General features: G+C 48.6%; 1 protein-coding gene across 1 annotated transcript in view; it reads left to right on the forward strand.

The window, feature by feature from the left end:
* The window catches only part of col7a1 (collagen, type VII, alpha 1), a 418,430-nt gene that overhangs the window by 373,620 nt on the left and 22,717 nt on the right, over nt 1-22,093 (forward strand). The window contains exons 99-110 of the mRNA XM_086000010.1: nt 250-309; nt 4,249-4,374; nt 6,131-6,202; nt 7,001-7,036; nt 7,145-7,204; nt 9,621-9,665; nt 9,758-9,793; nt 12,730-12,765; nt 17,948-18,004; nt 18,108-18,179; nt 19,227-19,298; nt 21,729-21,764. Of these exons, the coding sequence (XP_085856136.1) occupies nt 250-309; nt 4,249-4,374; nt 6,131-6,202; nt 7,001-7,036; nt 7,145-7,204; nt 9,621-9,665; nt 9,758-9,793; nt 12,730-12,765; nt 17,948-18,004; nt 18,108-18,179; nt 19,227-19,298; nt 21,729-21,764 (708 nt within the window). The remainder of the gene's footprint in view (nt 1-249; nt 310-4,248; nt 4,375-6,130; nt 6,203-7,000; nt 7,037-7,144; nt 7,205-9,620; nt 9,666-9,757; nt 9,794-12,729; nt 12,766-17,947; nt 18,005-18,107; nt 18,180-19,226; nt 19,299-21,728; nt 21,765-22,093) is intronic.

Below are 22,093 nucleotides of genomic sequence, written 5' to 3' on the forward strand. Positions count from 1 at the left end.
CTTGGAGGTGGTGGTGTTCCCATGCGCCTGCTGCCCTTGTCCTTCTAGGTGGAAGAGGTGGTGGGTTTGGGAGGTGCTGCCGAAGAAGCCTTGGCGAGTTGCTGCAGTGTATCTTGTAGAACTTATTAACCATAACTTAACTTTCACTGCAAGTTAGCTCAACGGCTGAAATAATATCAAATCACCGACTAGTAAAATGTTGATCGATACCAGCATTTCTTAACCTTTCTCCAATTTTCCTCAACATAGGGTCATCCAGGCATTGGAATATCAGGTCCAGCTGGACAACCTGGACCTCCAGGACTGAAGGTGACTGTTGTGTTTATTAATTATTACAGTTATGGGTCTTCTCTGATACTTTCGCACACAAGGAGTTAAGCCCCTTTGCCAGATTTTCTTGTTCCCCTTCCCAAGACGTCAGCCAAACCTGTCAACTTGTGCCAACAATTCCCAAATAAAAGTCAAGAAAATGGTTGCAAACGAATGGGATTCCGAGAATCCAGCATTTTGTGGGCGAGGGTTCGAATCCCACACAGAGGCAATACAACCGTTAAGACAAGCTTGTGTTCCGTTGCAAGGCAATGGCCATCTGCGATAAAAACAGACAATGCTGGAAACACTCAGCAGGTCAGGCAGCATCTGTGGAGAGAGAAACCGAGTTAACGTTTCAGGTCGGTGACCCTTCGTCAGAACTGGAAAAGGTTTTGAAGCAAGTGCAGGGGAACGGAAAGGGGAGGAGTGGAGGAAAGAACAAAAGGGAAGGTCTGTGATAGGGTGGAAGGCAGGAGAGATTAAGAGACATTAAGGGATGATGGTGCAAGGCAAAAGGGGGTGATAATGGGACAAGTTAAGAAACAAAAGTTGGCTCTAGATGAAGTGTAAATGGCAATGGTTAAATGATCGACAGCTGCCATGTGAGAGTGAGAGAAAAAAAATGGGAAAAACAAGATAGGGGCAGAGGTTATGGTCTGAAATTCTTGAACTCGATGTTGACCATCTGCTATAGTTAGATATATTTCTTAAGGCTAAAGGGATCAAGGGATATGGGGCGAAGGCAGGGACGGTACTGAGTTTGGATGATCAGCCATGATCTCATTGAATGGCGGAGCAGGCTCGAGGGGCCGAATGGCCTACTCCTGCTCCTATCTTCTATGTTTGACACGTTGAGTGAAAAGTGCATACAATTAGTTCACAGTTCGTTCAGTTGCTTATGGGAAACGTTTCTCTGTGGCCACATTTTTAGTGACTTTATGTTGCCATTTTAAGATTTTTTTTAAACCGAGAAATCTAGGCGAAGCCTAGCAGGAAACCACCAAGCGAAAAGGTAAATCAAAAAGTGATGCCAAGCTTGACCTTTTGAAAGTCTGTAGATTGTAGGATGAAGAAAGGACTGAGGGAAGGAAGGGATTCCACAGTTTTTGAGGGCTGGGGAACGAATGAGTTTGAATGGGGAGTGGAATATGGTCTTGATTTCATCCTAGTTTCTGAAACAAAGCCTGACTGAAACCTCCCGAAGAATGTTTATTAGCCTCTTTAATTAAGAGCACGTCAGCAGATCATTTTAACCTAATCCGCCTGCTGTGAATCTGACATGATTGAATCAGCCGCCCATTTCACACCCCGTTCAATTTATCATTCCGTTGAAATCAAATCGGGCGGGATCAGTGTTCCCGTTAAGCTCCGCGGCTGCGCAGCGGCCTGGAGATCTGGCGAAGGTCGCTCAGCATCTTTACAATTGAAATAACCGCACCAGCACGAGATAGTGAATGTGCCGCGCAGGCAGTGAAAGGGCACCAAAAGAAAATTACAGGGAACCTTGGGCGGGATGTCATCCTGTCAGTTTCCCGCTGGTGGGCTTAGGTTTAAATTACCCTCTCGGTGTTTAAATCAAGCTAGTAACTGACGGGTTAGTACATTTGTCCCACTCCAGAGGCTTGAGCACAAAATCTAGGCTGACACTCCCAGTGCAGTGCTGAGGGAGTGCTGCACGGTCGGAGGTGCCGTCTTTCAGATGAGACGTTAAACCGAGGCCCCGTCTGCCCTCTCAGGTGGACATAAAAGATCCCACGGCCACTATTTTGAAGAGGAGCAGGGGAGTTCTCCCCGGTGCCCTGGCCAATATTTATCCCTCAATCAACATCACTAAAAAAAAAACAGATTATCCGGTCATTATCACATTGCTGCTGTTTGTGGGAGCTTGCTGTGCGCAAAATGGCTGCCGCGTTTGCTATATTACAACAGTGACTCCACTTCAAAAAGTGCTTCATTGACTGTGAAGAGCTTTGGGACATCCTGAAGTCATGAAAGGCACTATATAAATGCAAGTCTTTATTTTTAAAATTCTTGTTTCCACTGTTTTAAAGATGGCAACTCATTACTGGTATTTGCGAAATGTAGCCTATTAAGCTGTTTACCAAATGTAAAGCTTTGCTCATGAAGGACTATTTGAAGGACCATTGCAGAAATTTCTTTGGAGTTTATCCCACTGAGCTAAGTACGGCCGAAACACTGTCCAAATGCACCATGGTCTGTGTTCAGCACCAGCAATCGTGGACAGCTCCGATCAATGGTTTTCCCCCCAAGAAACTAGCCCAAGGATTTCTGCTTCGCTTCACCCCCTTTTCATTGGATCGTATGGGGGTGGGGGCGGTGCGGACAGATGGAAGCAGAATGCAACTCGTCGCTGCCCTACCTCCCTGGGATTGGGGGGGGGGTTGGTGGGGAAGCTGCCACTGCCTGAATGGCCTGTTTCTGCTTATGGTAAATACACGCGACTGGGAGAGACGGGAGCCTTTGCTGGGTCTCCGAGCCATTTCCATTCTAGGAGCGCTGGATGCTGGGTCCGCCCGCCAGACCTTGCCTTGCGGTATTTGGAGATCAGCGGAGGGAGCCCTCGGGCAACAATTGAAGAGGGGCCGCTGTTTCGTTCTCCGAGAGTGGCTGTGCGCAGACCCCAGCGGTGGAAAGCAAACGCTTTAATCTCTCAAATGCTTTTATTAATACAGGCAGCTCACAGCCACCACTTTCTCCCAGTGAAGCAAGACCTCCGCCACCTCCGCCACCCCTCCCACCCAGACTGGTGCCACTCCACCCTCCCACCCAGACTGGTGCCACTCCACCCTCCCACCCAGACTGGTGCCACTCCACCCTCCCACCCAGACTGGTGCCACTCCACCCTCCCACCCAGACTGGTGCCACTCCACCCTCCCACCCAGACTGGTGCCACTCCACCCTCCCACCCAGACTGGTGCCACTCCACCCTCCCACCCAGACTGGTGCCACTCCACCCTCCCACCCAGACTGGTGCCACTCCACCCTCCCACCCAGACTGGTGCCACTCCACCCTCCCACCCAGACTGGTGCCACTCCACCCTCCCACCCAGACTGGTGCCACTCCACCCTCCCACCCAGACTGGTGCCACTCCACCCTCCCACCCAGACTGGTGCCACTCCACCCTCCCACCCAGACTGGTGCCACTCCACCCTCCCACCCAGACTGGTGCCACTCCACCCCAGACTGGTGCCACTCCACCCCAGACTGGTGCCACTCCACCCCAGACTGGTGCCACTCCACCCCAGACTGGTGCCACTCCACCCCAGACTGGTGCCACTCCACCCCAGACTGGTGCCACTCCACCCCAGACTGGTGCCACTCCACCCCAGACTGGTGCCACTCCACCCCAGACTGGTGCCACTCCACCCCAGACTGGTGCCACTCCACCCCAGACTGGTGCCACTCCACCCCAGACTGGTGCCACTCCACCCCCACCCCAGACTGGTGCCACTCCCCCCCCCACCCCAGACTGGTGCCACCTCCTCCCCCCAGACTGGTGCCACCTCCACCCCCCAGACTGGTGCCACCTTCTCCCCCCAGACTGGTGCCACCTCCACCCCCCAGACTGGTGCCACTCCACCCCAGACTGGTGCCACTCCACCCCAGACTGGTGCCACCTCCTCCCCAGACTGGTGCCCCCTCCTCCCAGACTGGTGCTACCTTCCACTGCCCCCCCCCCCAAATTGGTGCCATTCCCCTCTGCCCCCTCCCCCCCCAGACTAGTGCCTGCCTCCTGTATGTAAATGACCCAGGAGTCAGCAGGGCATCTCTAGGATGGGCTCAAGTGCCACTACACCAGAGCCTCACCTCAAGGGGTCGGGGGAGGGCGAATAACCTCGGCCGCGGACTCCTAACGTTACGTTGTTACACCTTTTTATATCAAAATGAATAATAAGGTGTTTTAATCTTTTCAGGGTGACCCTGGTTTCCCGGGACCCCCTGGCCCTCCAGGGCAACAAGGCCCCACTGGTATCTCAGGACAGCCGGGCCTAAGAGGCGAAGTTGGACTACCTGGGCCACAGGGACCAGCAGCAGAGAGGGTAAAGCAGGGGACGTGCTTCGCCATAACTTTTACGACCTGGTTTTAACAAGAAGCCAGATTTTTGTGATTTTTTTGTTGTTGTTGCCGAAAGTGTCATTGTTCTCAAATAGCCGGCAAGTGAAATAAAAACTGCTAGATATCCACAGCAAGCCCGTCAGAATCTTAACAAGAGACGAGATGAGTCAAATCTGCAGGACTAGACCCTCTTGAGATTTACAGCTGCTCAGGCAAAGTACAAACCTGCTGAGATCTGCTGTCGATTCTAATCCGCTTCCACTGACATAGAATCCTCCAGCACAGAAGGAGGCCATTCGGCCCATCATGCCTGTGCCGGCTCTTTGAAAGAGCTCTCCAATTAGTCCCACTTCCCTTGTTCCCTCCCCATAGCCCTGTAGAATTTTTCTTTTCAAGTATTTATCCAATTCCCTTTTGAAATTTATTACTGAATCTGCTTCCACCGCCCTTTCAGGCAGCGCGTTCCAGATCACAACTTGCCGTGTAAAAAAAATTCTCCTCATCTCCCCTCTGGCTCTTTTGCCAATTCTCTTAAATCTGCATCCTCTGGTTACCGACCCGCATGATTCGAAACCTCAGCATTTTGGTTTTTTGGGCATCGTCAGTTTGAAAAGTCAACCATCTAATAAATTCTCCCTATTAGACCTTTCGTCTCTAGGATATTGTCCCGTGAGGTGGCGTATTGTGTCTGACGCTGGTTATAGGGAAGGGATATTCTACTAATTGCCCCATCGTTTCTTAGTGTCACAAGGGAGCACTCTTACGTCAACTTGGTGTCTCTCAGTCACACTCTGTGTGCTTTAGAATCACTGGTTAGTCTCAAGGAGGGAGCAGATAACTTGTGTGAAACTCCACCGATGAGACTAGAACTTACCTGAGGAAGGATAGACTTGCCTTGGAGGCGGTGCAATGAAGGTTCACTAGATTGATTCCTGAGATGAGAGGGTTGTCCTATGAGGAGAGATTGAGCAGATTGGGCCTATACTCCCTGGAGTTTAGAAGAATGAGAGGTGATCTCATTGAAACATATAAGATTCTGGGGGGATTGACAGGGTAGATGCTGAGAGGTTGTTTCCCCTGGCTGGAGAGTCTAGAACTAGGGGTCACAGTCTCAGGATAAGGGGTCGGCCATTTAAGACTGAGATGAGGAGGAATTTCTTCACTCAGAGGGTGGTGAATCTTTGGAATTCTCTGCCCCAGAGGGCTGTGGATGCTGAGTCTTTGAGTATATTCAAGGCTGAGATCGATAGATTTTTGGACTCTAGGGGAATCAAGGGATATGGAGATCGGGCGGGAAAGTGGAGTTGATGTCGAAGATCAGCCATGATCTTATTGAATGGCGGAGCAAGCTCGAGGGGCCGTATGGCCGACTCCTGCTCCCAATTCTTATTTTCTTATTAGAAAGTGAAGTTGGTGGTGGCATGGCCACAATAGGCTCACTCGTACCTTGCCTAAGTAGCTCATTCTCCATGTGTAAGCCCTGACGGTGAGTGCTAGTCGACTGCTCAACCATGGGGATATCGCAAATGAGCCTGATCTTGCCCTCAGCCAACATTCACACTCGCTTACTTTCCAGAAGGTTCACGATCAGGAGCGAGAGCCCTGGCTGAATTTTGCCCCTGGTTAACCCAGGTGGTTGTAAACAAATTCAGTAATAAAAAGGAACTTGCATAATCCAATTATTTTGACGTAACGCTCAATTTCAGGCATATTCTTTTAACGAGTTATTGTTATTTAAGGGCCCACCTGGGTTTCCAGGAAGAGATGGAACAGCTGGTGCACCAGGACCCCCTGGACTTCCAGGATTGCAGGTTAGTTAACCCATTATCCATTGTTATCACGTGTTTATGTTAGCCGTGGCTCGGTGGGTAGCACTCTCGCTTCTCGCGTCAGCACATTGTGGGTTCGAGCCCCACTCCAGAGACTTGAGCGTGAAGTCTAAGCCGACACTCCCGCTTCCAGTACTGAGGGAGCGCTGCACTGTCGGAGCTGCCATCTTTCGGATGAAACGTTAAACCGAGGCCCCGTCTTCCCTCTCGGGTGGATGCAAAAGATCCCATGGCACTATTTGAAGAAGTGAACTGGCCAATAGTTATCCCTCGACCAACAGCACCCAAACAGATTATCTGGTCATTTTCACATTGCTGTTTTATGGGAGCTTGCTGTGCACAATTTGGCTGCCGCGTTTCCTACATCACAACAGTGACTACACTTCAAAAAGCACTTCATTGGCTGTAAAGCACTTTTGGACGTCCTGAGGTTGTGACAGGCGCTATAGAAATGCGAGTCGTTAAGAAACACGGTGACTGCCAGGTATTAACCCTAAACTACTGGTAGGCCTTGGGAAATCCCAGTCTCCCTGTGCTGGGCGTTTTTCAAAAAGTGCCAGTAGTCATGACCTTAAGAATGCCAAGTGGGTCAGGGAGCGAAGGGTCAGAGGGCGGAAATCCCACCCCACTGCGGTCACAGCGATGGAAGGGGTCACGGGTATTCTGGGCCATAATATTTAATACAAATAAACAAAATGGTGGTGGGGGGGGGAGGTGGTGGAGTTATGATGGAATTAAAACTGTGATCTGGTTAACTCAGAATGTGAATTTTTTATTCAGGGTGTGCCAGGGCCAGCCAGTTCAAAAGGTGACAAGGTATGAACCAAATTTCAGCCCTTCCTGGGACTTCCCCTTTACCTCCTCTCATTATTTAACTCTTGTTGTGCTCTTATTCCTGTGCTTTTTTTTACCATTTCTGTGCAGGGTGAAACTGGGGCAGGAGTGCCTGGGTCAAGAGGAGAAAGGGGAGATCCAGGAGCCAGGGTATGAAACCCTTTTTTTTTTAGGTGTGAATCTTATAGGCGCGTTTTAATAAGTTCAAACCCTTTGCTGGTACCTCAAAGTTGGAATGTTAATGTGGAGTCGGGTCAGTGATCTGGGCTGTTTGGCTCACTTGGGAGCTACGACTGATCTCTCCAGTAAGAACATAAGAAATAGGACCAGGAGTCGGCCATACGGCCCCTCGAGCCTGCAGCACCATTCAATAATAGAAAAACAGAATATTTTTTAAATGGTGAGGAACTTTCAAATGTTGGTGTTCAGAAAGGTTCGGGTGTCCTCCTGCAAGAAACACAGAAAGCTAGCGTGCAGGTACAGCAAGCAATAAGGAAGGCAAATGGCATGTTGGCCTTTATTGCAAGGGGGTTGGAGTATAAGAGTAAGGAAGTCTTGCTCCAATTGTACAGGGCCTTGGTGAGACCACACCTGGAGTACTGTGCACAGTTTTGGTCTCCTTATCTAAGGAAGGATATACTTGCCTTGGAGGCGGTGCAACGAAGGTTCGCTAGATTGATTCCTGGGATGAGAGGGCTGTCCTATGAGGAGAGATTGTGTAGAATGGGCCGATACTCTCGAGTTTAGAAGAATGAGGGGTGATCTCATTGAAACATACAAGATTCTATGGGGAATTGACAGGGTAGATGCTGAGGGGTTGTTTCCCCTGGCTGGAGAGTCTAGAACTAGGGGGCATAGTCTCAGAATAAGGGGTCGGCCATTTAAGACTGAAATGAGGAAGAATTTCTTCACTCAGAGGGTTGTGAATCTTTGGAATTCTCTGCCCCAGAGGGCTGTGGATGCTGAGTTGTTGAGTATATTCAAGGCGGAGACAGATAGATTTTTGGACTCTAGGGGAATCAAGGGATATGGAGACCGGGCGGGAAAGTGGAGTTGAGGTCAATGATCAACCATGATCTTATTGAATGGCGGAGCAGGCTCGAGGGGCCGTATGGCCACCTTCTGCTCTTATTTCTTATGTTCTTATAAGATTATGGCTGAACGTCTACATCAACTCCACTTTCCCGCCCAATCCCCATTACCCTTGATTCCATTCGTGTTCAAGAAATCGCTCTCAGCCGTGAATATACTCAACGACTGAGCCTCCACAGCCCTCTGGGGTAGAGAATTCCAAAGATTCACCACCCTCTGAGTGAAGAAATTTCTCCTCCTCTCAGTCCTAAATGGCCGACCCCTTTATCCTGAGACTCTGCCCCCTAGTTCTAGACTCTCCAGCCAGAGGAAACATCCTCTCAGCATCTACCCTGTCAATCCCCCCTCAGAATCTTGTATGTTTTAATGAGATCACCTCTCATTCTTCTAAACTCCAGAGAGTATAGGCCCAATCTACTCAATCTCTCCTCATAGGACCACCCTCTCATCCCAGGAATCAATGTCGTGAACCTTTGTTGAACCGCCTCTAAGGCAAGGATATCCTTCTTTAGATAAGGAGACCAAAACTGTGCACAGTACTCCAGGTGTGGTCTCACCAAAGCCCTGTACAATTGCAGCAGTTGTTCCCCCGTCAATTTTCTTTGCCATTCGTCCTCGTCCATCTCGAGGAGAACTTCTGACTTCCCATACGGAACAATCTGGCTGCAAAACAAAAAATAAATCGATTCTTCCCCCCCCCCCCCCCCCCCGCTATCTTTTTATTCCACTGGTTCTTACTCGCCAGCTCCCTCACCGCCACCCAAAGTGCTGGGTTATCACTTTAACGTTTGCTGTGGCATTTGCTGATAGCAAAACAAACAGGCAGCGTCCGGTGCGAGGCTTCGCCCGGCGAAGGTTCTGGCAGGCGATCGGGCCGGCAGATGATGGAGGCTCCAATCAATAATGGTGAAATATCATATTTGAAGTTAATTTGAGGTTACCGTCAGCCGTGGCTCAGTGGGTAGCGCTCTCGCCTCTGAGTCAGAAGGTTGTGGGTTCAAGTCCCACTCCAGAGACTTGAGCACAAAATCTAGGCTGACACTCCCAGTGCAGTGCGGAGGGAGCGCTGCACTGTCGGAGGTGCCGTCTTTCGGATGAGATGTTAAACCGAGGCCCCATCTGCTCCCTCAGGTGGACGTAAAAGATTCCCCGGCACTATTTCGAAGAAGAGCAGGGGAGTTCTCCCCGGTGTCCTGGCCAATATTTATCCCTCAATCAACATCATTAAAACAGATTATCTGGTCATTATCGCATTGCTGTTTGTGGGAGCTTGCTGTGCGCAAATTGGCTGCCGCTTTTCCTACATTACAACAGTGACTACACTTCAAAAAGTACTTCATTGGCTGTAAAGCGCTTTGGGACGTCCTGAGGTCATGAAAGGCGCTGTAGAAATGCAAGGTCTTTGTTTTGATTTTTGCCAGGCGTTTGCCCAATAAAATAGTCTTATTCACTCATGTCATCGTTGACTCCCTAGGGTGAAGATGGAAGACCAGGCTTGACCGGAGAACGAGGACTATCAGTAACTACTTCTCGGTTTCAAGTAGCTTTTCATCAGATTTTTCGTTTCTTACCTTAACTTTTATTTTAAACCATGTTCCATTGTCTTGTCAGGGACCTTCTGGTAGTCGGGGAGAAATGGGAGTCAAAGTAAGTGTGATTAATAGAGCTATAGTGTAAGTTTTTCTTTCATAGATAAGATGGCAATGGAGGGGGTTTGGGAGTGACTATATAAAAAACTTGCTCCACTTTGCCACCTAGTGGCCAAAGACAGCAACTACACCATGACGGTTGCAAAATCGAATAGCAACTTACAATGATAAATGTTGTCGTAAAGGAATCATCGGGAAAATCAGGGGATAAACGTTGACCTTCGGGCAGCCAGGATTCTGGTGGGCATCCCAAGGCACCTCGCCAGGTTTTTGTTTGGCCACAGCAATGTTGGTCAGCTGGGACGCTAAAGTCTTGTTGGGGGGTGGGGTTGTGTGGCGAGGCTGAGGTGGGGGTGAGAGGGTGGGGGCAGATCGTGTTCCGGCAGAACTTCTGTGGGGCCCAGAGGAGGACTCCTGGCCAACATTCCCCCATCGATCGGGAGGTCCCACACAGGCCGCTCACCAGTTGTTGCCGCTGGAAAAGACACCGCGCATGCGCGGCCGTGCAGCAAGTTTAAAGGGTCCATGCACGAAAAAAAATAATTCGGGGGAACGTTGCTCCGGGCCCCACATCAAATAACTAAATACCTACCGCTCCAAAGGCCTCTTCGGCTCCGGCACCAGTGGAACCGGCCAGAGAGTGCAAGGCTCAGGCTCCCGACCAGCTTTATCCTAAAATGTCAATCGTGGTCCTGTGGACGTCATTGGCCCCCCCCCCTCATTTGCATATTAAAAGGGGCCGACCGCCTCAAACATGCAGGCGTTGCGGCCGCCCGTAAGTAGGCTCCCCGGGTGAATCGAGGCCGGACGATCATCCGGGGGGTGGGGGGGTTAACTGCGACGGTTACCGCCAACAACCTCCAATTTCGACAGGTTAAAATTGACCCTCCTCCCAGGGAGGCTGCTGGAAATCTGATCTTATAAACAGGAAATGCTGGCTGTGCACAGAAGGCCAGACAGTATCTGAAAGAGTAAAGATTAATGGTTATTGATTCAACGAGGTCCCTCCCTCCGAATGGGCCAGTCCTGATGGAAGAACCAGATTTAAAATGTTGGCCTATCTTTCTCATTCAGGTGTTAGTCAACTTGCTGTCCTCCATCAGATTTATGTAGAGTGGGAGGGATTGAACATATAGAACCATGGGTCTTCACCTCGGAAGATTTAGCTTTGATTCCAGCACTGGTCATTTACATTACTCCTTCTGTCTGTCTCTGCCTCGATCTATCTGTCTGTGTGCCAGTCTCTCTTCCCCTCTCCTGCTCTCTGTCTGTGGCTCTCTCTATCCCTGTCTCTCTTTTCATACTCTGTCTCTTCCGGTTTCTTCCTCTCTTGCCTCCTCTTTGCCTCTCTCACTCCCTCCCATCCCTTCACTCTCCATCTCTTTTTCACATCTCTCTCCTCTTCCTGCCTTTTTCTCTGCTTGTCTTTCTTCCTCTCCCTGTCTCTCCCTTTATCCCTACCCCCTCTCCGAATGTTGACGTCTTTGTCTGTCTCCCCGTCACGCTCTGTGTGGACTTTTTTCTCTCTCTTTTTTATTTCTCTCTTTATTTGCCGCCCTGTTATTGTTCAGCTGATTAGAAAGCAGACGTTTCTGTCTAATTTTTTGTTGGAACTCGTGTGATTTTGCACGTTAAGTCCTGCGGTTGGTCACCAGCTTTCTCAGAGTGCCAAGCTGGACCAGTGGCAGAGCAGAGTGTCAGACCATTGCCTGAGTCTGAGCGTTGCTTTCCTGCCGATAGTTCACCGCACGGCAGGATAAAAAATACCTCCCCATCACGAGACACTTGGGCTTAATTTAACCTAATCCATCCGATGGGTAAATTCAGGCGGGGTGTAAAACAGGCGGCTGATCCGATCCTCTCAGTTGCCCGGGTTAGGTTAAAATTGCCCTCACATAAATAATCATTGAATAGTACCGTGCAGAAAGAGGCCATTCGGCCCATCGAGTCTGCGCCGGCTCTTTCGAAGAGCAATCCAGTTAGTCCCACTCCCCCGCTCTTTCCCCATATCCCTGCAATTTTTCTCCTTAATTCCCTTTTGAAGGCTCCTATTGAACCTGTCTCCACCGCCCTATCGGGCAGCGCATTCCAAATCCTCACCACTCGTTACGTAAAAAATTTTTCCTTCACATCGCCTCTGATTCTTTTGCCAATCACCTTAAATCTGTGCCCTCTGCTTATCGACCCTTCAGCCAATGGAAACAGTTTCTCTTTATTTATTCTATCTAAACACTTCATGATTTTAAACACCTCTGTCAAATCTCTTTATAAGTGGGAAAATGGATCTTAATTTAAAAAGAAAACACTCTTGGAGAAACGTGGACGGCCCACTAAAAAAACAGGACTATCAGGATGGGTGGAAACCATTCTCGGAACTATTGGTGACTCCGCTCACTTCTTGACCTGTCCACGACCCTTAATATCACAGTTTATCGATTGCAGTCTGGTGTAATAATCAGGTTTTTAAAAATTAATTCTCGGGATGTGGGCGTCGCTGGCAAGCCCAGCATTTATTGCCCATCCCTAATTGCCCTCGAGAAGGTGGTGGTGAGCCACCTTCTTGAACTGCTGCAGTCCGTGTGGTGAAGGTACTCCCACAGTGCTGTTTGGTAGAAAGTTCCAGGATTTTGACCCAGCGACGATGAGGGAACGCCGATATATGTCCCAAGTCAGGATGGTGTGTGACTTGGAGGGGAACTTGGAGGCGGTGGTGTTCCCATGCACCTGCTGCCCTTGTCCTTCTAGGTGGAAGAGGTCGCAGGTTTGGGAGATGCTGCTAAAGAAGCCTTGGCGAGTTGCTGCAGTGCATCTTGTAGATGGTACACACTGCAGCCACGGTGCGTCGGTGGCGGAGGGAGTGAATGTTTAAGTCAGATGCAAGAAAAGCTACGCTGGCACTTAAACTGAGCAAAGTCCTGTGTGTTTGTATCTTAGGGCGACAGCGGAATGGTTGGACAGAGAGGAGAGAAGGTAAGTGAGAGCTTTGTGAAGAGCTTTGTGAAGAGGTTCGCAAGCGCCCCTGGGATCACGTGGGCCGGCCCAACCAATAAAAGAAGGGAATAAAAACAGAAAATGCTGGAGATACTCAGCAGGTCAGGCAGCATCTGTGAAGAGAGAAACAGAGTTAACGTTTCAGGTTGATGACCCTTCGTCTTCAGTTTGAAACGTTAACTCTGTTTCTCTCTTCACAGATGCTGCCTGACCTGCTGAGTATTTCCAGCATTTTCTGTTTTCATTTCAGATTTCCAGCATCTGCAGTATTTTCTTTTTGTAAAAGAAGGGAATCCCCATTCATACTTATGGGAGTACGGTTCGTACGGAACTGCCATAAATATGAATGGGGATCACTGAAAAATACAGGAACACATGAAATTTTAAAAAATTACATATTTAAAATTAATTAAAATGCCATTTAATTAAATATTTTAAACAAAAATTAATTTTTTGGGAATTTAAAAAAAAAAAATGTTTTAATGGGGCTAAAAATAAACGTACCTTATTGGACAGGGTTTTTAATGTATGAATGAGTGATAACATTTTATTCTATTTTTTAAAACTTTTATGCTGGTAAAAGCAGGCCTTGCGTTTGCTTTTACCGGGCGTAAGAATTCCACGGGCATTCAGCGGGCGGAAGTTGGGCAAATAGCGCCACTCTCCACCGCGGAGGCCCGTCTCCCGGGGGATGCGGAGGATCTGCCGAGAGGATCCTTGACAGATCGCAAGTGCCGGGTGACGTAAGAAAACTACTAGGCACTCGATTTAAGCGTTAAACAAAGCTTTAATCAACTGTTTTACAACATGGAGGTCTAGTTGTGTCCTTCACTAGTTCCTGTTAAGAATGTCCTGCACAAGCTGGGCCCGTGCCAGAGTATTTATACTCTCCCTGGACAGCGCCACCCGCAGGCCGCTCAGTATTATTTCATAAGTCTTTCTTTCATGAATGACTGATTCATGTCACCGGGTTTTAACGCTTGCGCTCCACACGCCTCAACCCAGAACTTGCGCAGCCCCTACGGGCGCGTGGGTACCGTACCCACCCGTAGGAGTCGCAAAGTACAGCCCAAGGGGTTTAGAAACCAGCAGTGTTCAAAATCTTAGGATTACACTCTTGGAGTACTGCACACAGTTCTGGTCCCCATATTATAAAAAAAGGACATTGAGGCGAATAACTCCAGTGCCTCTATCACTCCCTGTGGTAGCGAGGTCCGCATTGTAAACACTCTCTGGGTAAAGACATTTCTCCTGAATTCCCTATTGGATTTATTAGTGACTATCTTACATTTATGGCCTCTAGTTTTGGTCTCCCTCACAAGTGGAAACATCTTCTCTGCATCTACCCTATCAAACTGCTTCATAATTTTAAAGACTTCTATCAGGTCACCCCTCAGTCTTCTCTTTTCTAGAGAAAGGCGCCCCAGCCTGTTCAGCCTTTCCTGAGAGGTGTAACCTCTCAGTTCTGGTGTCATCACTGTGAATCCTTTTTGCACCTTCGCCAATGCCTCTCTATAATATGGAGACCAGAACACTGCGGAGTACTCCCAAGTGTGGGGGTGGATTTCCTCAGGAATGCTCTCACTCTGCTTTAACTTCAGTAAAAACCCCGTTTAACACTGAGATTCCGCCGAACTTCCACAAAGCCATGACAGCAGAACGGGGGGGACCCCGAGGAAATTGCCGGCGACTGTGGTTTTAGTCGCTCGATTTATGCGCTTGACTGGTTGTTACTTTCTGAATTTAGCTAACGGCTCGTTTGAGTGGGATCGCCAGTCAGGGGCCGGGGGTTGCGCAACTTCCCATTAACACATGGGACCCGTGAAGCTGGAAAATCTCCCTTTAAACTGACAAACTCGCTCAGAGAGGCTAGAGTGGATAACAGCAAACTATCGCACGTGTGCAGTAGAGTGTATTCTCTTCAGATTGGGTCTCGGCGTTCCTCCAGTTCTGACCTCTTGCATATCCCCGATTTTAATCGTTCCACCATTGGCGGTCATGTCTTCAGCTGCCTGGGCCCTAAGCTCTGGAATTCACTCCCTAAACATCACCGCCTCTCTACACCTCTCTCCTTTAAGACGCTCCTTAAAAGCTTCTTCTTTGACCAAGCTTTTGGTCACCTGTCCTAATATCTCCTTATGTGGCTCGGTGTCAAATTCCATTTGATAATCGCTCCTGTGAAATGCATTTTACTATGTTAAAGGCGCTATATAAATTCAGGTTGCTGTTGTTATTGAGGTACATTGTTGGGGCAAAAATAGAGGAAGCTTTACTTTGCATCTAACTACCATATCTGACTCGGGTATGCTTACTGTTGAGATCATGCACCCAAACTGGAGCTAATCCTATCCCCGGCTCTAGTATCCCTCAACTTGATGCACACAAATTCAGGAAAAAATGTTTGAAAAACATCCACATTGGCCCAGAAATTCGGGTCTCCATGGGTGAGTACACACGGGGTACTCACCCGTAGGCCCAATGGAAGTGCCGGTTTCGTGCATGCACTGCGCATGCGCGGGAAACCGGAACTTCTACGATAGCAAAATACTGCAGATGCTGGAAATCCGAAATAACAACAGAAAATGCTGGAAAAACTCAGCAGGCCAGGCAACATCCATGGAGAGAAATTAGAGTCGACGTTTCGGGTCGAAACCCTTTTTCAAAACTGGAAAGGAAATGAAATAGATCGAAGGCAGGGCTGGGGAGGGAACAAGAGAAGTGAAGAGACATTACGAGGTATTCAAAACGAGACGAGATGGTGATAGGAGTAGTGGAGACAAAAGGCGGCTCAGATTAGGTGTGAAATGTTCTGACAGAATGAGAGACAGCTGCCATGTAAAAAAAAGAGAGGAAAGGGGGGTGGTAGGGAAAACCCAAAACAAAGGGGTGGGGAAAAAATATATATATAAGTAAAAATGTAATAGAGGCCGAGGTTATGATCTGAAATTGTTGAACTCGATATTGAGTCCGGAAGGCTGCAAACTGCCTAATCGGAAGATGAGGTGCTGTTCCTCGAGTTTACGTTGAGCTTCCGTGGAACAATACAAGAGGCCAAGGACGGTGAGGTCCGAGTGGGAATGGAGCGGTGAATTAAAATGACAGGCGACCGGAAGCTTGGGGTCACCCTTACGGACTGAACGGAGGTGTTCCGCAAAGCGGTCACCCAATCTGCGTTTGGTCTCCCCAATGTAGAGGAGACCGCATCGTGAGTAGCGAATACAGTATACTACTGTAGATTGCAAGAAGTACAAGTAAATCGCTGTTTCACCTGGAAGGGGTGTTTGGGGCCCTGGACAGTGGGAAGGGGGGAGGTATAGGGGCAGGTGTTACATCTCCTGCGCTTGCACGGGAAGGTGCCAGGCAAAGGGGAAGGGGTGCTGGGGGTGATAGAGGAGTGGACTTGGGTGTCTCGGAGGGAGCGGTCCCTACAGAATGCTGAAAGGGGAGGGGAAGATGCGTTTGGTGGTGGGATCACTTTGGAGGTAGCGGAAATGGCGGAGGATGATCCGTTGAATGTGGAGGCTGGCGGGGTGAAAGGTGAGGACAAGGGGAACCCTATCGTGGTTCCAGGAGGGAGGGGCAAGGGTGAGGGCAGAAGTGCGGGAGATAGAATGGACACGGTCGAGGGCCGTGTCAACCACGGGAGAGGGGAATCCTCGGTTGAGGAAAAAGGAAGACATGTCGGAAGCACTGGTGTGGAAGGTGGTATCGTCGGAGCAGATGCGGCGGAGATGGAGAAACTGGGAGAATGGAATAGAGTCCTTACAGGAGGTGGGGTGGGAGAAAGTGTAGTCCAGGGAGCTGTGGGAGTCAGTTGGCTTGTAGTGAATATTGGTCAATAACCTATCCCCATAGATGGAGACGGAGAAGTCGAGGAAGGGAAGAGTCAGAGATGGACCATGTGAAGGTAAGGGAAGGGTGGAAATTGGAGGCAATGTGAATGAAATTGTCTAGTTCGGGGCGAGAGCAGGAAACAGCACCGATACAGTCATCAATGTATCGGAAAAAGAGGTGAAGGAGGGGACCTGAGTAGGACTGGAACAAAGAGTGTTCCACATATCCCACGAAAAGGCAGGCATTGCTAGGACCCATGCGGGTACCCATAGCAACACCTTTGATTTGGAGGAAATGAGTGGAGTTAAAGGAGAAGTTGTTCAATGTGAGAACAAGTTCAGCCAGGCGGAGGAGGGTAGTGGTGGATGGGGACTGGTCGGGCCTCTGTTCAAGGAAGAAGCGGAGCGCCCTCAGGCCATCCTGGTGAGGGATGGAGATGTAGAGGGATTGTATGTCCATGGTTTCGACCCGAAACTTCGACTCTAATTTCTCTCCACGGATGTTGCCTAGCCTGCTGAGTTTTTCCAGCATTTTCTGTTGTTATTTCGGAACTTCTGTTCCATTAAAGGAAGGGGTTCACAGGTCGAACGCGTGCGCCAGAGAGGCAGCGCGTGCGCCTGGAACTTATGTTTTTTTTGAAGGGTTCTCCGGGAGGGTAAGTCTCCAGGAGTTACACTTTTAAAAAGCAGGCGCAAGGCCTGCTTTTAACAAGGTAAGTGGTGAATTAATTAAAATTAAAACAATTTTTCCACAGGTTTATTATTTTTAAATACTTTAAAGAAAGGTAAGTTTATTTTTAGCCCCGTTAGAAAATGTAATTAATTTTTTCAAAAATGTAAATTATTGTTTAAAATAGTTATTTTATGTAATTTATAGTTATTTTAAAAATGTGATGTTTTTAAAAAAAATTATTTGAAGTTTTAGTTATGTTTTGGGGCTTATAGTATTTATAGGTTTGACAGCTCTTCCTGTCAAATTTATGAATGGGCATTTCCCTGCTACCATTGGCTCTCCATGGCCCACGTGATCCCAGGGGACGCTTCGAATTAACTGCGCCCCTGGGATACGCAAGCACTGCGCGCCGGCAGTTGGAGGAGGCCCAGGATCGGAATCCCACGCGGGCCCACAGCTCAACGGCCGGCACGCTAGGTAAGTGCAGGTCGGGGGTCTTGCACCCGCGGAAAGCCCCCGACCCGAATTTCTGGGCCATTATCGCTCTGTTCATTAAAACCTTGCTCTTCATATCATGCCTGCTTCCGCCCTTTTTAAGATGCTCAATTCAGCGATCTGCGGCCTAACAAACACTGACTTATGTTCCCTGGTGCAGGGCGAAGCGATTGCTGTCGTTGGAACTCCTGGGCTCCGAGGAATCAAAGGAGAGTTTGTAAGGAATAACATGCTAAAGGAAAAAAACAAAAACATTTTTACGGTGGGTGGGGGAAGCTAAGTTTGGGATGCTGTTAAACTCTGACGTTGGTTGCTTATAGGGGGAACGTGGCCAGAAAGGAAGTGAGGGACAAAAAGGAGTGAAAGGAGAAGAAGGACCGCGGGGGGAGAAGGTACGTGCTCAGGCGACATCACTGGACTGGACCAGTAATCCAGAGAACGGGAGTTCACATCCCACCAGGGCAGTTTGAGAATTTGAACTCCGTTTTAAAAAATCTGGAAATAAAAACCCGGTCTCAGTAAAAGTGACCGTGAAGCTGTCGGATTGTCGTAAAAACCCAACCAGTTCACTTGTGTCCTTTAGGGAAGGAAACCTGCCGTCCTCGCCCGGTCTGGGCCTATACGTGACTCCAGTGCCCACACCAACGTGGTTGCCTCTTAACTGCCCCTCTGACGTGGCCTAACAAGCCACTCAGTTTTATCAGAACTGCTACCAGTGGTTCAAGAAGAAGGCCCACGACCACCACCTTCTCGGGCAACTAAGGTGGGGCAATCAATTCCAGTGACGCCACATCCCGAGAATGAGTACAGCAAACAAGCCCAGGTGCACTACGCTAAGTTAGATGCACACAGACTCTCCCGTTTGGCTGTTGAGATGAAGCTGGCATCACCTGTTAACATGTACAGGTCACCCACAGCCTCACAAGGGCTCCCTATTAATGCTTGAGAAATTGGAATGAAAATGTAACTTGTATAACAGTTTGGGGCAGATTGTGCTGCTCTACACTTGGGTGGTAAATGTAGTCGCGTGTCCCTCGTTCTCAAGGATGATGGTGTCAACAAAGAAGGGAGCATAAGTCTATGGTAGATGGGTACGTAGATTATGCAGGCCAATATGTGCTAGGCATTGTCTGCCACAAGGCCCACGTAACCACACATCTGCGGGCTACTCCTGTTGTACCCTCTGACATTGCCGCATCTTCTGTAGAACTTCAGCACGTAAACCATTCATTCCGATGTCGGGTTTGAGCCAATACTATCAAATCCAGATGGCCAGCCTTTGCTGCCTTTGTCTTTCCAAAGCAACTGCGTTCTCCTCATTGTAAAAACTGAGCCTTGAGCAGCCAATATGTTCCTGGGAATGAGCAAAGACTATGGTAATGGCTTGTTTCAGTGGGTTCTTGAACTGAGTGTGGTGTCTGATCTTTTTTCCTGTCAAGGGACCAAAAGGAGAACAAGGAGACAAAGGCTCGATGGGCTTCCCTGGAGCCAGAGGTCCTGGTGGACAGAAGGTACTGGGTTGCATTCTATTACATTTGTTCAACAGGAGAGCAATTGCAGGAGTAAGCCCCCATCTTTTAGCACTTGATTCAAGAGTGCAGAGCAGGACATGGACATCAACCTTCCAAGGCTCGGATAGTTTCGTGTTTCACTTTATTCTTACGCCTACATATCGAAGAGTGTTTGGTGAATCTTTTCTCAGGCCAGCTTTTCAAACACTGCGCTGCAAACCACATCAAATTGCAACACAGTGTGGTTCTCCCTCTCTGCAGGATAGATGGTGCAACTCTATACAAGGCACCGTAAGGAAATGACATCAGGTCAGCAATTGCTGGAAAAGTATCGGCAAGTTAACGGTGCGCGCCATCATTAGCTTGTAAAATAATCCAGCACAACCGCAGTGTGATCTGAGCAGTGAGGTAAAATGTCCCATTAACGCCGCTCGCCCTGGGGTGAGCCATTGCAGCAATTTCTGGCCCATTATCCTGATGTCAATTCGACAGAATTTCCTAAGCGTCGGGGGGGGGCAAAAGCCAGATTCTTCAAAAGTAAGAACAGAAAATGGTGGAAACACTCAGCAGGTCAGGCTGCATCTGTGGAGAGAGAGAAACAGAGTCAAGGTTTCAGGGCGATGACCTTTCATCACAGGAGATAGGAGCAGGAGTAGGCCATTTGGCCCCTCAAGCCTGCTCCGCCATTTAATGAGATCATGGCTGATCATCCAAATTCAGTACCCTGTCCCTGCTTTCTCCCCATATCCCTTGATCCCTTTAGCCTTAAGAAATATATCTAACTCCTTCTTGAATATATTTAATGAATTGGCCTCAACTGCCTTGTGTGGTAGAGAATGCCACAGGTTTACCACTCTCTGGGTGAAGAAATTCTTCCTCATCTCTGTCCTAAATGGCTTACCCCTTATCCTTAGACTGTGACCCCTGGTTCTGGACTCCCCCGACCATCGGGAACATCCTTCCTGCATCTAGTCTGTCTAGTCCTGTTAGAATTTTATAACTTTCAATGAGATCCCCTCTCATTCTTCTAAACTCTAGCGAATATAAGCCTAATCGACCCAATCTCTCCTCATACGTCATTCCTGCCCTCCCAGGTATCAGAACCTCCTACCCCCTAGCTCCCTTTAACTTACTCCTTACTGCATTGCATCCTAGGTGGTGAGTTTAGAAGAATGAGAGGTGACCTCATTGAATCATAGAACATTCTTACAGGGCTTGACAGGGTAGATGCAGGGAGGATGTTTCCCCCTGGCTGGGGAGTCTAGAACCAGGGGTCACAGTCTCAGAATAAGGGGTCGGCCATTTAGGACTGAGATGAGGAGAAATTTCTTCACTCAGAGGGCGGTGAATCTTTGGAATTCTCTACCCCAGAGGGCTGTGGAGGCTCAGTCGTTGAGTATATTCAAGACCGAGGTCAATAGATTTTTGAATATTAAGGGAATAAAGGGATATGGGGATCGGGCAGGAAAGTGGAGTTGAGGTAGAAGATCAGCCATGATCTTATTGAATGGCGGTGCAGGCTCGAGGGGCCAAATGGCCGACTCCTGCTCCTATTTCTTATGTTTTTATGTGACTCAACAGTCCTTTCCATGCCCGGCTGTAGTAATACGAGGTGAACATTTTTGTGGATGTGCCGCTGGCCGCCTTAGATAATAACACATCCAGAGTCCTTGCATTTCATTGGATGCTGGTGACACTTGCGTTCCATGGCTTCCTGCCAATTGAGGAACAAACTTCCGAGCACTGGTGTAACCTTGCTCTTCTGCCGTTAAAGACACCTGAAGGGCTGCAGTTTTGGGCTCTTTCGGTGGTTCAGTGGGGTTTGTGCACCACGTAGTTTATCATTGGGCCTTACAGACCAGGCAAGTCCCAGATCCCGTGATGGGTCTTTGATAAGGCCGGGAAGGCCATCAAAGCCAACATCGTAAATAGATTCAAGAGGCAATTAGATATCGATAGCTACAATATGTTAAAAATATTATGTCTGCATTCACTTCCTGTCTGCGCCACTTTACTTCTTGTTGCATTTTTGTCACACTTGGTGCGTCAACATTTTCCCCATTACATTTATTGTGGGGTTTTTCTATGTAAACTTGTCACGGTGCAATTACATAATTTGGCCTCCTGGTGGCGCTCTGTCCAGTCCCTCAGTATGTTCACAGTCCCTCTCGGGAAAAGTTCACACCCTGCATCTGTCTACCTTGATCTATCCCCAGGTAAGTTTTCCTTTCACCTCATGTTTGTGCTTTTTTCCGGTCTTGCTCCTGGGAACGTTAAGTGAGGTGGGCCAGTCTTGCCCGTGATGCTGCCCATGCTCCAATACCCTGCTGTCTAGGTTTACGTGCAAGCCATTTTTAAGAAAAAATCTTGTTTAACCTTTCATCCCAGGTCGAAAGCGTCACTAAATTTTTGTTTGTTTTTGGTTACCAGGGTGAGGAAGGTGAATCAGGAGAACTGGGGAAACCGGTAAGATTTACACAAAATTAAATAGAATTACATAGGATTACATCGGATATACGGCACAGAAACAGGCCATTCGGCCCAACCAGTCCCTGCCGGCGTTTATGCTTCACTCGAGCCTCCTCCCGTCTTTCCTCATCTAAATCTATCAGCATAACCCTCGATTCCCTTCTCCCTCATATGTTTGTCCAGCCTCCCCTTAAATGTATCTATACTATTCGCTTCAACCACTCCCTGTGGTAGCGAGTTCCACATTCTCACCACTCTCTGGGTAAAGAAGTTTCTTCTGAATTCCCTATTGGATTTCTTGGTGACGATCTTATATTGATGGCCTC

The sequence above is a fragment of the Somniosus microcephalus genome, chromosome 11 (assembly GCF_052327205.1).
Source record: "Somniosus microcephalus isolate GS21.2 chromosome 11, FLI_Smic_1.0, whole genome shotgun sequence".
NCBI classification, from domain to species: Eukaryota; Metazoa; Chordata; class Chondrichthyes; order Squaliformes; family Somniosidae; genus Somniosus; species Somniosus microcephalus.